Source organism: Galeopterus variegatus, unplaced genomic scaffold (assembly GCF_000696425.1).
Source record: "Galeopterus variegatus unplaced genomic scaffold, G_variegatus-3.0.2 Scaffold141, whole genome shotgun sequence".
In the NCBI taxonomy this organism is placed as follows: domain Eukaryota; kingdom Metazoa; phylum Chordata; class Mammalia; order Dermoptera; family Cynocephalidae; genus Galeopterus; species Galeopterus variegatus.
This window is the reverse complement of record NW_007726252.1, coordinates 603437-618397: the sequence shown is the minus strand read 5'-3', so window position 1 is coordinate 618397 and position 14961 is coordinate 603437. Positions and strand designations below refer to the sequence as shown.

The following is a 14961-nucleotide window of genomic DNA, read 5'->3' as shown; positions in this document are numbered from 1 at the left end:
CCCAAAATATTTAATAAAACTGGAGAAATTACAAGGAGAAGAATATTAAAAAAAAAGTTCAGTGTATGCTGGGAAATGGTGTAGAAATGCTGCCATTTGGAGGCAGTTGAATGAAAAAGATAGACTGTGACAGAATTAAAATTAAATATGAAAAATATGAATAGGTTAAAAATGGATTTGCTTTCTGAATCTGGAAATATTAAAATGAAGAGTTTTTAAAAGAGGCTTAGGACAAATAAAAGAAAGCTAGGCTGGCTGGTTGGCTCAGTTGGTTAGAGCATGGTGTTGATAACACCAAGGTCAAGGGTCCCCTTAACGGCCAGCTGCCAAGAAAAAAAGGAAACTAGTTAGTTGTTTAATAAGTGAGGCTGATGTAAATCCAAGGACTACTTATTAGCAAGGAGTGAAATTTTGGAACTTACCTGTGCTGATGAAATTCCAAGAGTGAGTAGATTTTTCATAATGGTTTGGAAACATGCAAGGGTGGCATTTTGTACTGAGTTGTGGGTTAGGCCTCTAATCTTTTCAGGCAGTTCTGGGAGAGGGATGACAGAGTTGTCTTACTGTAGCATTCTTTTTCAAATCAAAACGGTACTGAGCTTCATGATTATATATCAGACTTGTTATGACTCTTGCATAGTTGTAGACCTCAAGCGGCATAGGTAAGGCAATGTTTTCTGTTTCTGTTTATTTCTCAGAAGAACTGGAGGTTTTGGAATGGGAAGGTGGTTTAAAGAATTGTAAAAGGAGCAATGAGCAGGAGAGTAGAGGGAAGGGAAGGAAGGGGTGAGATTGTGGGCGAGTAGTAATAGATATATTTATGTACTTGACAGTCCTGTCTATATTTATGTACTTGACAGTCCTATCTATATTATAGTTAAATATTCAGATTGTTTCACTTTATATGTATCAGTTATAGATTATCATAAGAATTTGTGCGACTAACAGGGCTTTTCAATATTACCATTGTAAAGAAGGATTTCTCAACAGGGTCACCATTTACATTTTGAATTGGATAATTCTTTGTTGTGGGGCTACCCTGTACATTGTAGAGTGTTTAGCAACAGTCCTGACCTCTACCCACAAGTGCCAGTAGCACTCTTTCCAGTGGTGATAATCAAAAATGTTGCCAAATGTCCCCAGTGGACTGCAGAACTGTCCCCAGTTGAGAAACTCTGGAAAATTTGGGAAACCTCAATTTAGCTTGTAAAGTGATTGCTATGTCATCATCTTTCAGTTGCTGTTCTATTCTATCCTGTGTAGTGCTGATTTTTGAATTAGATGTGGTTTTTATTTTAGGTTTGTATTCTAGATATGATACTAGTAAATAATGTTTGGACCCATTTCTCCCTGTTACTGCAGAACAGTGATTTTGGCTTGCCTATACCATGGTCCTACTTTGTCAGTATTTGTCCCTTATGTAAGTCTTTTATTAAAGAGTAAAATTCTTTTCCCTTTTAGTGAGCTATGTGAAAGTAGTTACCAAGTATCTTCATTTTAGTTTTTGGGGTGTTAACTTTTTAATCTGTGATATCATTTTCATAGTTATGTCATACTTGTAAGCTCCTTACATTTTATGGCTTTCAATGCTTCTTTTCCTTTAGTATTTCTGGGTACTACATATCTACTCCAGAGGCATAAATGTAATCCAGGGCTTCTGGGCTAAGTGTTGATCTTTTCTCCCTTCGCTTCCAACAGTAGTGATTTTCTCCTATGTTAAAAAAAAATATCTTCTTGGAAATACTCTATCAATATAAGAATCTGCCTGGCATTTAAGCAGTGGGCTTCAGAGGATAGGATAATCCTATGAATTTCCTTCAGTGTGGGAAGGCATGTATCACTGAAGTTTTGTAAAACTGGGACTGTTGAAATCATGCAAGTGTCTTAAGAGTAGAGGAGCATTTATTTCAGTAGGATGGTAATGTTTTTCCTGTACTACTTGATTCACTGGAGTTTCAAGTAAATTCAAGCCGGAAAGGAAGTCAAACACCAGCTTAGGCAATTCATAAAAGGGAGAAAGTGCATAAATTGATATTCCTTCTTACATTATAACCTTGCCCCTGATCCTGTCCCCTAATTAAATTACTTAAATTTTAAGTTATCTTTTCATGTAAGGTGATAGTTCTCAATTGTAAGAAAAAACAAGCTGAAGTCCTAGACAAATTATAACTGTCCATACTCAGATGGCAAAAATATGACTTTATGTTCCTGTAGGTAGGACGCAGAATAAGAGTATTGGGCTACGTTTTTTAAATAAATTCTTTGTTTTAGAGATTTTTTTTAGAAATAGTATGTAAAGTCAAATTAGCAATAATAAATAATAGCAGAATGGAATATTCTTAAAGCAGTTTTTCCCTTTACTGTTAATTATTTCTTACTATTCTTTGTTTTTCTACTTGGCTAACAGACTCTGTGAGAAGGGAAAAATGATCCCAAACATATAATTTACATAGAGTAAAATTCATCTTTTTTTGGAGTATAGTTTGATGAGTTTTTAACAATTGTATACAGTTGTGTAACTTCCACGACAATCAAGATAATGGGATATTTTTATTACCTCATAATTCCTTGGTGCTGCCTATAGTCAATCCCATTGTCCTACCCCCAGCTCCTCTTTGTTGCTTAATATTATTCCATTGTATGGTTGTACTACAAATTGTTTATCCATTGAGGGACATGGGATTGTTTCCATTTGGGGGCTATAGTGAGAAACACTGCCTCAGACATTCACCTACTGTTCTTTGTGTGGACATATGCATTTCAAAAGAGAAAAATTTAATTTTGGTTTCTGTATGTTTGTTATTAGTATATAGAAATGTGATTGATTTTTGTGTTCTGGGACCTTGCTGAACTCACTTACTAGTTCTAGGAGTATTTTTACAGGTCCCTTGGGGTTTTCTATGTAGAGAATCATATCATCTGCAAATGGAAATCATTTTTATTTCTTCCTTTCCAATCTGTAGGCGTTTTATTTCTTTTATGTTATTGGAATGGCTAGAACTTCTAATACTGTGTTGAATAACAGTGGTGAGGGTGAATGTCTTGTGTTCTCAGCTTTAGAAGGAATGTGTTAGTCTTTCACAGTTCGGCATGCTTTTAGCTGTAGGTTTTTTGTCGATGCTTTTTATCAAGTTGAGGTCATTTTCTTTCTAACTTGGTAAGAGTTTTTATCATAAATAGGTGTTGGATTTTGTCAAATGGTTTTTCTGTGTAATTAATATTGTATGGATTTTCTTTTTTTAGCTTGTTGCTGTAAGGGAGGGTATTTCATAAACTGGAAAATAGAATTAAATAAATCCTTCCATGAACTTTTTGAAGACCCCTTGTAGATTACATTCATGGATTTTTTTATGTTGGACCTTACATGCCTTTCATAAATCCCATTTGGTCATTGTATGTAATTAATTTTATAGATTGTTGAATCCAGTTCGCTGATATTTTATGTTCATAAGAGGTTGTCTGTAGTTTTCTATTTTTATACTGTCTTTGTCTGGTTTGGTATTAGATTAATACTGGCCTTATAAAATGAGTTGGGAAGTGTTCTGCCCTGTATTTTCTGGAAAAGATTGTGTAAAAATGGTGTTAATTCTTTAAATGTTTGATAAAAATCTCCAGTGAAATCACCTGTGCTTGGAGGGTTTTTTTTTGGGGGGGGGGGGCTTTTAAATTAAACTTTTCTGGTATGTGTAGGTTTATTCAGCTTGTCTGTATCTTTGTTGAGTATTGGTAGTTTGTGGCTTTTGATGAATTGCTCTGTTTCTTTTAATTTGTTTGAATTTGTGAATATAAAGTTGTTTATAGTGTTTCCTTGTTATCTTTTAATGACTACAAAATTTTGTAGTGATTGCCCATATTTCATTCTTTTTGATCAGTCCAAAGCAGTTATTAGGGGAACTTACATATAGAGTGCGGCAGCATATCCTTCCAAAGGACAGCATGAGAAAGGGATGTTCTACCTCAGTACGTGTATGGCCATGGCGAGGGGGCAGGGTATGGAATTTACATGAGGGTTGAAGGAATTTGGCTCAGGACTGGAGCCATTTTCTTTCAGTGTTTTGAGCAACAACCCAGAGATCTTTATCAGTGCCTGGGAATGAATGTTCAAGGCCTGGTTTTGTTTTAAGCCCCCTGGGAGGAACCTGTTGCTGGCTGGGTCACAGAGGGGTCAAGGCACTCTGTGGTTTGGTCAGGACACAGAAAGAAAGCGGGGATCCAGGGGACCCTATAGTGCACAGCCAAGTCAGGCAGTGTTCACTGGGGCCTTCCCAGACAAAGGAGGAAGAGATGGTGGCCCAAGGGAAAAGCAAGAAAGGCAGCATTGATCAGTCAGTAAAAAGGGGTTCTGGACAGAACAGCTGGTGCTCTGGTCTTGGGGGCACTACCGTATTTCATTCTTGATACTGGTGATTTGTGTCTTCTCTATGTTAGCTTTAGTAGAGGGTTATCAATTTTATTTATTTAAAGATTTAGCTTTTTGTTTTATCGATTTTTTCAATTTTCAATTTCATTGATTTCTGTTCTATATAATTTTCTTCCTTCTTGTTTTGGGTTTATTTTGCTCGTTTTTCCTAGTTTCTTGAAGTAGGAACTTAGGTTATTGATTTTTAATTGTGGTAAAATATATGTTACATAAAATTTACCATCCTAACCATTTTTAAGTGTTAATTACATTCATAATGTTGCACAGCCAATCTCCAGAACTCTTTACTTACCCTGTTTTTAATACAAACATTTAGTGTCGTAAACTTCCATTTCGGCAGTGCTTTGGTGCAATCCCATAAACTTTGATATGTTGTTTTTTTGTTTTTATTCAGGTCTACGTACTTTTAAAAAATTTCTTTTGAGACTTTCTTTTGTACTCATGGATTGTTTAGAAGTGTGTTGTTTAATTCCACATGTTTAGAGGTTTTTCTGTTGTCTTTCTGTTATTGATTTCTAGTTTTATTCTTTTGTGGTCAAAGAACCCACTGTAACTTTTAATCTTTTATATTTGTTGACTTTCATCCTTCACTTTCGATTCCTCATCATCCAGCCTCTAGGTTGTAATTCTGCCTTCAAAATATGTCTTAAATTCTCTGCTTTCTTTGTCTGGGTTCAGGCTCATCTAATTTCTCACATGGATTATTTGGATAGCCTCTTAATTTGTCTCCCTGCCTTTGATACTAATACTTTCAGTTTATCTTCCCCAGTACCACAAGTGATCTTTCTGAAATGCAGATCTAACATTGTTACTCTTTTTTAAGAACCTTTCCTGACTTCTAGTCATCCACAGTGTAAAGCCAAACACTATAGCATGATGTGTGCATAAGAAGTGAGCCTACTTCTTTCCAGGTAAAGTAAATTACTTGTTTTCATGAATGTTGGATGATGTTTTGTGCTTCTGTTCTTCTACCCGTATTCATCGCTGAATCGTTTTTGCTCTTTCCAGCATCCTTTTTTCTCCCAATTAATTATTGATGTATTTGTGTATTTCTTCCTCCCTTTCCTTAACTCCTCTTTATAACCTCTAGCTTAACTATCTCCTCTTTTGTGATTCCTTTAACCAAAAGTGATCATTTATTTCTACCTTTGTACCGTCTCTACACTATGTGGTTACTTCCTAAATACTTGTCATATTGTCACTGTATATTGTAACATGATGGTTAAAAATGCTGATTCTGGAGCCAGGAACCAGGGTTCAAATCCTATCTCCATCACTTACTAACTGTATGATTTTGGGCAAATTATTTGACCTTTCTGTATCTGTTTTCTTACCTGTAAGTGGAGATAATAGTAGTATCTTGTACTTTAATCAGTTTGTTTCAAGGATTAAGTGAATTAATACATGTAAAATTCTTGGGATAGTGCCTGGCACAGACATGGCACATAACATTTTAATACATATAAAATTCTTGAAATGGTGCTCAGTAGGCTCTAGCAATTGTTGTCAGTGTCATAGTTCTTCCCCTCTTCATATTTATTATTATAACTGTTTAAACATCTATGTGGGGTGCTTGAGCAGGGGCTTTGTGCCTTGAACAATAGCACATGAAAGGTGCTAAATAAATGTTTGTTCGATGAATGAGTAGGACTCAGGTTTTGAGTATCTCAGTTCAGGACTCTTTCTACCATTCCTGCTGACATCCTCTTTGAAAATTTTCCCCCTTATTTTATCTGTTTTCTCTAATTCTCTAATTGTTTATGTTGATTTGTACAAATTAGAATAGAAAAATATTTAAGAACAGTGGTATACATATTACGAATATTAAATATATTGTTGTTGATTTGTAAAGAGCTTTCAGGGAGATATCTGATTAGAGATTTATTCTTTGTAGTTCTTTGTATCTCTAACTTTAAAAAATTATGTGGGAAATGGAAAGTACTGAACTAACTCAAAATATAAAAATCTCTTTCTAGACTAATTTGATTAGTCAGCAGAGGGTGCTCTAACATTACATTTTAAGGGGTGAAGTTTTTCGTTATCAAAACTTGTGTTCACAATTTATATTTGTTACATTATTAGAATTGTTTTAAGAGAACAGTTCTTAGTTCTTCTAAAGAATACTTTGTTAGTAAACCCTAATATTGGTTTAGGTCTTAGACCTCTAGGCACAAAATTTAGAAAAAGCTTCTCTTTTTTCTCACTTATAAAACAAGTATCTCTAACGGGAAATTTTATTTTGTGTAAGTTGGCTTATTTTCAGGACAGCTTGCTAAAGTATGAAATTGAAACTACTACTTTTTGAATTAAAAAAGGAAATGTTGATGTTGATCTTAAACACAGAGGTAGTATAAGTGTTCAGAACCCCATACTGGCCAGTCAGCGCCCCCCACCCCCTAAAAAAAGATGTAATAGAGTGACTCAGAATTTAATACTATATGTGATTTCAAAAGAAAATTTTAGCAAAATGCTTTAATGAAAGCTTATGTAGTTTTTCTTTAAAAATGTCCTATCCTTAACATTTTAATCATTAATACTGTGCAGATTTGTCTCTCATATTTCCAGTCATTTTTTCTTAAGGTTGTAAATTTCTGTAATTTTATAAATTATTCTGTGAACTAGATTTTTGAAGTGTGTTTACATAGCATTTTATGCATTTTATCCATTTGGTTACTTTGTACTTTTTCATACATTAAGGGATAGGTTTAGAAAGCTCTGAAATACATTGCTACTCTACAGTTGTTTATGTTTGTACAACATATAAAGGCAGAATTGATTGTAATCATTAAATTACTTTGGTTTGCATTTGTAGTTATACCCTTTTTTATTCAGTGAAATGTAATCCTGTTTCCAGTGAGTCACTATGGTAGTAAATGTCTGAATAGGATACATTCGTTTCAGTAAAATGGACTGGGGCAGTTAAGTTCTCTAGTGTAGGAAAGATCCTTTCAATGCTGATCTTAGAATACCGGTTTGCTATCTGAATGCAGATGTTACAGACTAGAATGAGCTCCCTTCCGAGCACATCCATTATTGCTACACCGTGTGCCAATATGTGTATATATATATTAGCATTAATGAAAGGATAAAGAAGAACTTAAGCAAGGAAACATTAAAGTATATTCATTTTGAGAATTGAATCTGGAAAAGACAAGAGCAATGAAAAGAAGAGAATGAAAAAGAATAAAATGTGAAAAGAGACCTGGTGTAGTCATTTTTTCATAGGGTAATAGATTGAGCCTTTAATTAGTTGGGGCCTTTTCTGGGATATATTCCAGGTTGAAATCCTCACCACTTCCTTTCTGTTTAGGTTAGATGGCAGGAGTAGCAATATAACCGAATGACTATGGCTATATTATGATTTACGTATAATTACAGCATATGTGGTTTCTGTGTTGTGGGTCAGGAGCCTCCTGACAAAAGTATATAGAATATCTGTTTAGAGGAGCTGTGCAAATTAATACTTTTGAAATCCTGATGTAAATCAGATTGTAGTTTAGGATAAATTCAGTATCTTTAATTTTTGCCAGTTTTGTTTCTTTTTATAGATTTTCTTGAATATTGATAGATTTATCAGAAATAAGCAATCTGGGAACCAATTAATTCAGATAGTATATTTGTTTGGAGTTAATATCTTTGCATCAAAATCATTCTAACATAAACATCTGCATTGAACCACATGTGAAGTGTAGAATCTGACGATAGAAATCAGTAAATGGCTTTTCTAGTTCAATTTTATTTTTAAAGGTTATTACAGGATAATTATTAACCATTATATTATTTAGAATGTTTTTATGTTAATACTTACATGTGTTTAAATTGAAATATTACTTTTAGGAACCGTAATATTTAAATATCTATCCTAATACTTACTATACTGGGAAAGAGAATCATCATTTATCATCTGATGATAAAGGATGAATGAACTTTTTAAAAAACATGTATTTTTAAGATCCAGCAATCCCACTTCTGGGTGTATACCCAGAAGAATGGAAATCATCATGTCGAAGGGATACCTGCACTCCCATGTTCATCGCAGCTGTTTACAATAGCCAAGGCATAGAACCAACCTAAATGTCCATGGATGAATGATTGGATAAGGAAACCGTGGTATATATACACCATGGAATACTACTCTGCCATAAAAAAGAATGAAATACTCCCATTTGCAACAACATGGATGAGCCCGGAGAAACTTAACGTTGAGTGAAATAAGCAAAGCACAGAGGGATAAATACTGCATGCGCTCACTCATAAGTGGGAGCTAAGAGAGAAAGAAGGAAGGAAAGACCACAGTAGTGCTTTGGACTTGCAGAGGGAGAGAACATTCCTTTGGGCTACAAAGTGGAGTAAGGGGAAAAGGGGGAGGGGCAGGAAGGCTGGGGATAATTGGGTGGGAGACACAGGGCACAAATGCAATTTGTGGTAATGGGTATGGTGCCAGTATGAATCTGGCCTTCATATCATGGGCACGAGGGGTGACAATCAGCTTTGTATCTCGTGAATATTCACAACCAGTAAAAAAAATTGTATTTTTAAGTTACTTTGTAAATAATTTAGAAAAGCTAGAATAAAGGAATAGTGTATAACAACTTTATACACTATTTTAATAAGCACTTAAATACAGCAAATTCAAATTTTCATTTCATATTTTCCTGGTTTTAAAGGTACCCAAAATGGGCAGTATCCTCTGAATGCATGTACTTGTCAGTTGTCACACATTCAAATAGACCTTTAAGAGACTCTAGCTTATTGTTACTTCTGGCTCTTCTAGCACTTAACAGCAATACTTGAAAATTGTATTTTTTTTTTTCCTTTTTGTCTTTTTTCTTGACCGGTAACGGGATCACAACCCTCGGTGTCGCGCCGGCACCGCGCTCAACCAGCGAGCGGACCGGTCTCTATATGGGATCCGAACCCTCGGCGGGAGTGCCGCCGCACTCCCAAGCGCCGCACTCTACCGAGTGCACCACTGGGCCGGCCCAATACTTGAAAATTGTAAAACTTCAAGAGCTCATGATTTTGTTGTAAAGTATTTTATTTTTTACATTGGTAAACACCAATTAGAATGATAAATTCAGTACTTTTTTTTTCATTTCTGTATCATCTGATTCTTTCCAGTGTACAAATCTGCCTTTGATAGTTGCCTACTATCAAGTAAATTGTGGTATGCAAATGATATAAAAGATGAAAGAATGTTGTCACACATCTTTTTAATAAAATGGAAGGGTCCAGATTCTGGTCATAAAATATTGTGTTATGAAGTCATATCTGTTGAATAAGTTGATAATGCCATATATTCCTTTGTCTTTAGAAATATGCTGTTCATCTATTAGTTCTTCAGTTCTGTGAAATTTATCTAGAATATCATCCTCTAAAGGCTAATTTCTGAGATTTCACTTCAGTGATCAATTTCACCCCTATCATTAAATCTTAGACTACTGCCCCCTCTCTTGGCATTCATCTTCAGATTTGTCTAATAATTGTGAGACATCTTCCCCTGTCAATTTTCTTCTCTTTGCCATATGGGTGGACAATAAGTAATTTTGAATTTTCAGTTGTGTTAATGATAGCTAAAAACAGACTCCAAAGATGGGGTCTACATTCTTATTTTACACTTTCTTGAAAGATGATGCAATATGCTTTAGGCAACATAGTAGGAAAATAGAAGAAGGGTGCATTATTGTATCATCCTTCTAGGCATCCCATTATTCTCTCAAATTCTTATTTTAGTCTTTTTTAGTATAGTTGGGAACAATTAGTGAGTAATGATGAAATAATCCCTAGGATGGAGAAATAGCAAAGTGTTTCAAGATATAGGAAAAAGTAAGATCACTAAGATCCTGTAATATATGTTAGGTTTATAAAAGCATCCAGTGGATTCATATAGCAATTACTAGATAGAATAAGTTTTCTAATTTTTTTTTTAAGTGCGTTCTCTCTGTTTTTTGGAAGACTTTTAAGAAAGAATAAAAGTCATGAAGAATTAATCATTAAGATAGAATTGCTCAAAAAAGAAACTCAACCTATGATTGGGTCTATTGGATCTTTATGTTGTACTGAGAGTTAAGTATTCTGTGGATCTTTATTGATTTATTCATTCAACAGCTATTTATTACCTACTTTGACATTCTGTGCCAATACAGTTTTTTTAATATCCAGAATGAAAAATAATTGATGATTTTGAGTCTTATGTTTAACTAGTATTCTGGTCTAAATATTTATTTACTTAAAAAATTATTTGATTTTAATGACACTATAGGTTGCGTTAAGATACATTTGATTTAATTTTAGAATTTGCTTACAGTTTCATTTGTGAGTGACAGAGAATATGTGAAACATTGGTTTGCTAGTCTTTTTAGGTGATCTCAGGTAAATCTTATCTAATACATTACCCACTCGATTTGCCTAAAGAGATTCTCTACAATTATATTTGTAGTGCTATTTAGAATTTGGAAAGCAATATGCTCTGTCACTTTTGAAATTTTAAATCTTTATTATGAATGCCAAGTAAATCAAACCTTATTAGTACTCACATTCATTTTTAATCTAGTGCAGATACCCTGGAGAGACATTCTAAAAAGTAGATTGAAGATTTATAAAGGTCTGTTTTGTAAAAATACAAGGCATTATTTAGGTTGTATGGTTTTAATTGTTCAGAGAGAAGGATCAGAATTGGATAAAATCTATGACTTTAATGCAATGTTTTTGTTTTTTTAATTTTAATTTTAGTCTTTAGCTGAGGCCAGTTCTTTTCCTGGTTCCAAATTTTCCTTTAGTATTCTTTTCTAGTTATGAGGATTAATGTTAGATGCTGACTATTGAGAAATTTACATTTTATTATTAAGAGATATAACACATATATGACTAATACTACCCTGCTGTTTTATTTTTACTAACAGTGTATTTATCCTAAATTCATTCTAAATAAATACACAATCTCTAGTTGACTGATGACTTTTCTCCCAATTGTATTGTGTAGAAGTAAGCAAACAAATAATGTTAGCTATTTAAATCTTGGTCGGGTTTACTCATTTTAAGGGAAATTAGATAAATTTTGAAATTTTGCAGCTCTTAAATCTAGTACTAACTAAGAGACTATACAGGTAAAAACAGGACTGTATGTAACAATGAATAGTCCTTTTTTTCTTTTTGTCTTTGTTGGGAATATTATTTAATTCTGATTCACTAATTAAGCTACCCTACTTTAGATTCTTTAAAAGAATGACTTCAAAAAAATAAGGTTTATTCATTGAAATCTGCAAGGTTTGTATTATTTATGTTTGTTCATGCTAAGTAATTTGCTTCATGGTGAGTAATGACTGTATTAGGACATGTTCTCTTATTTAGAAACTCCAAAAGTTATTCTTTAAAAAAACTTTAGAATTAGGTTTCAGAAGAATATTCAATTCCATGGGAAAACTTTGACGTTATATTATTATGTGAAAAAAGCAGGTTATAGTGAAGTTAGTAAAGGATATTCTTAATCTATATTTAGATATATGTGCATAAGTAAAAGACTAGAAATTTATATGCTATAATAATGTTATTAGTAAGAACTACAGAATAGGTGATTTGTATGCTTTTTAGGTGCTTGTCTTGGTTCTTACAATTTTCTAAAATTTAAAGTTGTTTTTAAAAATCAAAAATACATTTAAATAAAGTTTAAAAAATCAGTTGCCTATTATGAGTACTGGGATGATAAATACTGCAGTACTGTGACATAACAGTGCACATGGCTGATGAAGAATGCTTTAGCACAATCCCACTGCGTGTAATAAGGCCTCTATGAGGGATGAAATGATTAGAAGAAAACCACTTCATACCTGGAAAGTAAATCATATTAGCCAAGGCATGTAACTGTATAAAGTGTTACCTGCCTGTGATTTGTGAAATTTGGCATTAAAACGTGTGCTGGAAATTTATTTTAGTGTTGTAGTTATAACTTTACATATTTATTCTCTCTTAAAATATACTCTTTCATTTTTAGGCATTATCCAATTGGTTTGCTATTTGATCTTCTTGCATCAAGTTCAGCTCTTCCTTGGAACATCACAGTACATTTTAAGGTATAGTTTAAATAGCATTTCCCACTTGTGAAACTTAATAAATAGACTTAGAGTAGAATTTTTTTTTTAAGTGAAGTCATTTGTTGCTTTTCTCATGACACTTTAGTTGCTAAGCTTCCATTAGTATTTGTCCGTAAAATACTTTCCAGTAACTTCCTAACCTTTGGAAGAACCATTTAAACTTTTAATCTATAAACACCCTTTCATTATTAGAGCCGAATGCACGATGTTTAAATTTTATAATAGTTTTGAACATCTATGTTAATTTTTAAAAGTCAGAAAGAACAAAAATCCTGGGTATAGATGTGAGCATGGGAGTAGTGAGGGGAGACCGCTTAATACTGTTGAGTAATTTTAAGTCTATTTTGATTGAATTAAGAGAAGGGTTAGGAGACAGAAGTCCAAATATTTGATCTGCCTCTGTTTTGAGAAATATTCATTTCTGTAGTTTTTAAGACCAGTCTAAATTTAGTATGACCTAATTTTTTTTAATTATACAGTATAATAAAGTGCTGGTCCCTCTTTCCCTCCAACCTCCTTAATTCTGTTCTATCCACCAACACCCAATTCACAAACACATTGACGGACTGGAAACACTTTTGTTAGTTGTTTACTAGCTGATTCTCAAATGGCAATGGATAGTGGGAAGGAGACATGTAGAGTCTGAAAAAATAATTTAGGTGTCTGATTTGCTTTTCTATAAGGGGTACCCATTTAGAGTCACTGCCCAAAGTTTGCTCATCCATTCTTCTACAATGTATTTCCTTCACATTTTACTGAAATTTGAGTTTGTGGGTCATTAGAGCTTGTTTCCCTGTACATTTGCACTAGTGTATGTCATTATGTTATTATAGATCTTAAGTTACCATGGAACCATACAGATTAAGCACATGGTTCTGATATGCATGAGTTTCAGTTACCATAGTACATGCAAAAAGCAAGGACTGCCTGTATATACAGCAATTTAATTTCAGAATGGTGTGAAGATGAAACTACTTAAACATATTAAGGGTAGAAGTTTCATATTGCTGAACAAGTCTTTCTTGTTAATGTTAGAAAATGATAAAATAATTCAAATAATTAGATTGTTTATTTTTGTGTGTGTAAGAAATATACTCTAAAAGACTTTGAAATCTAATTTAAAATATATCATAGCTATTCATTCATTCATTCATCCATTCATTCAACAAATATTGAGAGCCTGCTGTGTACCAGCCAGGCACTGTTCTAGGAGCTTGAATGACATAAAGACATTCAGACACTCAGATACTTTATGGTACCTAGCTGGCACTACATAATAAACTCTCTGTAATTATTGGTTGAATGAGTCAATGGGTTATAATAATGATAGGAACAGTTAAGGGTTGTTTTGATTGGTATAGTGCAGTGGTTCACTTAAGACTCTTCTGGATGAAACAGTACAAATTATTAATTATTGTTAATCTTGTTTCTTAAATACATGTCTTTTTAATATCCTGTGTGATGAAATGGATAGTACACATAAAGCACTTCCTGTTGTATGTCAGAAGTGGTTGTTTTGAGGAAGTTACTTGGCCAGCTGAACAAGCCATTTCTTTTCATGGAATACCATTATTTTACTTGCAGAAATGACTGACAGACAAACTGGTTGTTCAGACTTGGGTATTTATCAGACATTTTCTTGAAAATGAAATGAAGTGGGCCGGCCCGGTGGCGCACTGGATAGTGCGCCGCTTGGGAAGCGTGGCGGCGCTCCCGCCCGAGGGTTCGGATCCCACATACAGACCGGTTCCCACTCACTGGCTGAGCGAGGCGCGGGAGCAACACCGAGGGTTGCGATCCCGTTGCCGGTCCCGGTCCGGTATGGGGGCGACACTGAGGGTTGCTATCCGTTGCCGGACACGGAAAAAGACAAAAAAAAAAAAAAAGAAAATGAAATGAAGTGAACCTCTCACTGCACGGAAAACAACCCCCATGATAAATTTGAACTTCTAAGTGAAAATTAGAATTTTGGAAAACATATATCTGCCACTGTTAGTTTGATAGCTTTATTATTAAAAAATTTTCTGATGAGATTGGTGGTCATTTTAACATCAGATTTTTTAAAAATTTATATAATGAAATGTGTCAACATTTGGAGATCTGCATAACTAAGTGAACAAACAGTGTCCAGATGATCAATGCATGATGTTACAAAATCATGCACATGTAAAAGATACACTCAAAATTCAAGATTAGAATAAGGGATTTTAATGTAACTGAGCATAAAATGTCCATTGGTGTGGATTCAGCTTCCACATTAGTACTACAATAAACTAGACAGTACTTGTTAAATCTGGTATGTTGAAGAAGAATATTCATAAATCTGAAAAGGCTGTTAAAAATACTCTTCCTTTTTACAACTACATATTTTTATGAGCCTGAATTTTCTTTATATACTTCAGCTAAAACAATATATTGCAGAATATTGAACGTAGAAGCAAATAAGATAAT

At 33.8% G+C, this 14961-nt stretch overlaps 1 protein-coding gene across 2 annotated transcripts in view; it reads left to right on the top strand.

Annotated features, from left to right (window-relative positions):
- ATG5 (autophagy related 5) overlaps positions 1-14961 on the top strand; it is a 128798-nt gene that overhangs the window by 18259 nt on the left and 95578 nt on the right. For both annotated transcript variants that reach the window (XM_008590495.1, XM_008590490.1), the window contains one exon: positions 12411-12489. In XM_008590495.1, coding sequence (XP_008588717.1) covers positions 12411-12489 — 79 coding nt within the window. The remainder of the gene's footprint in view (positions 1-12410; positions 12490-14961) is intronic.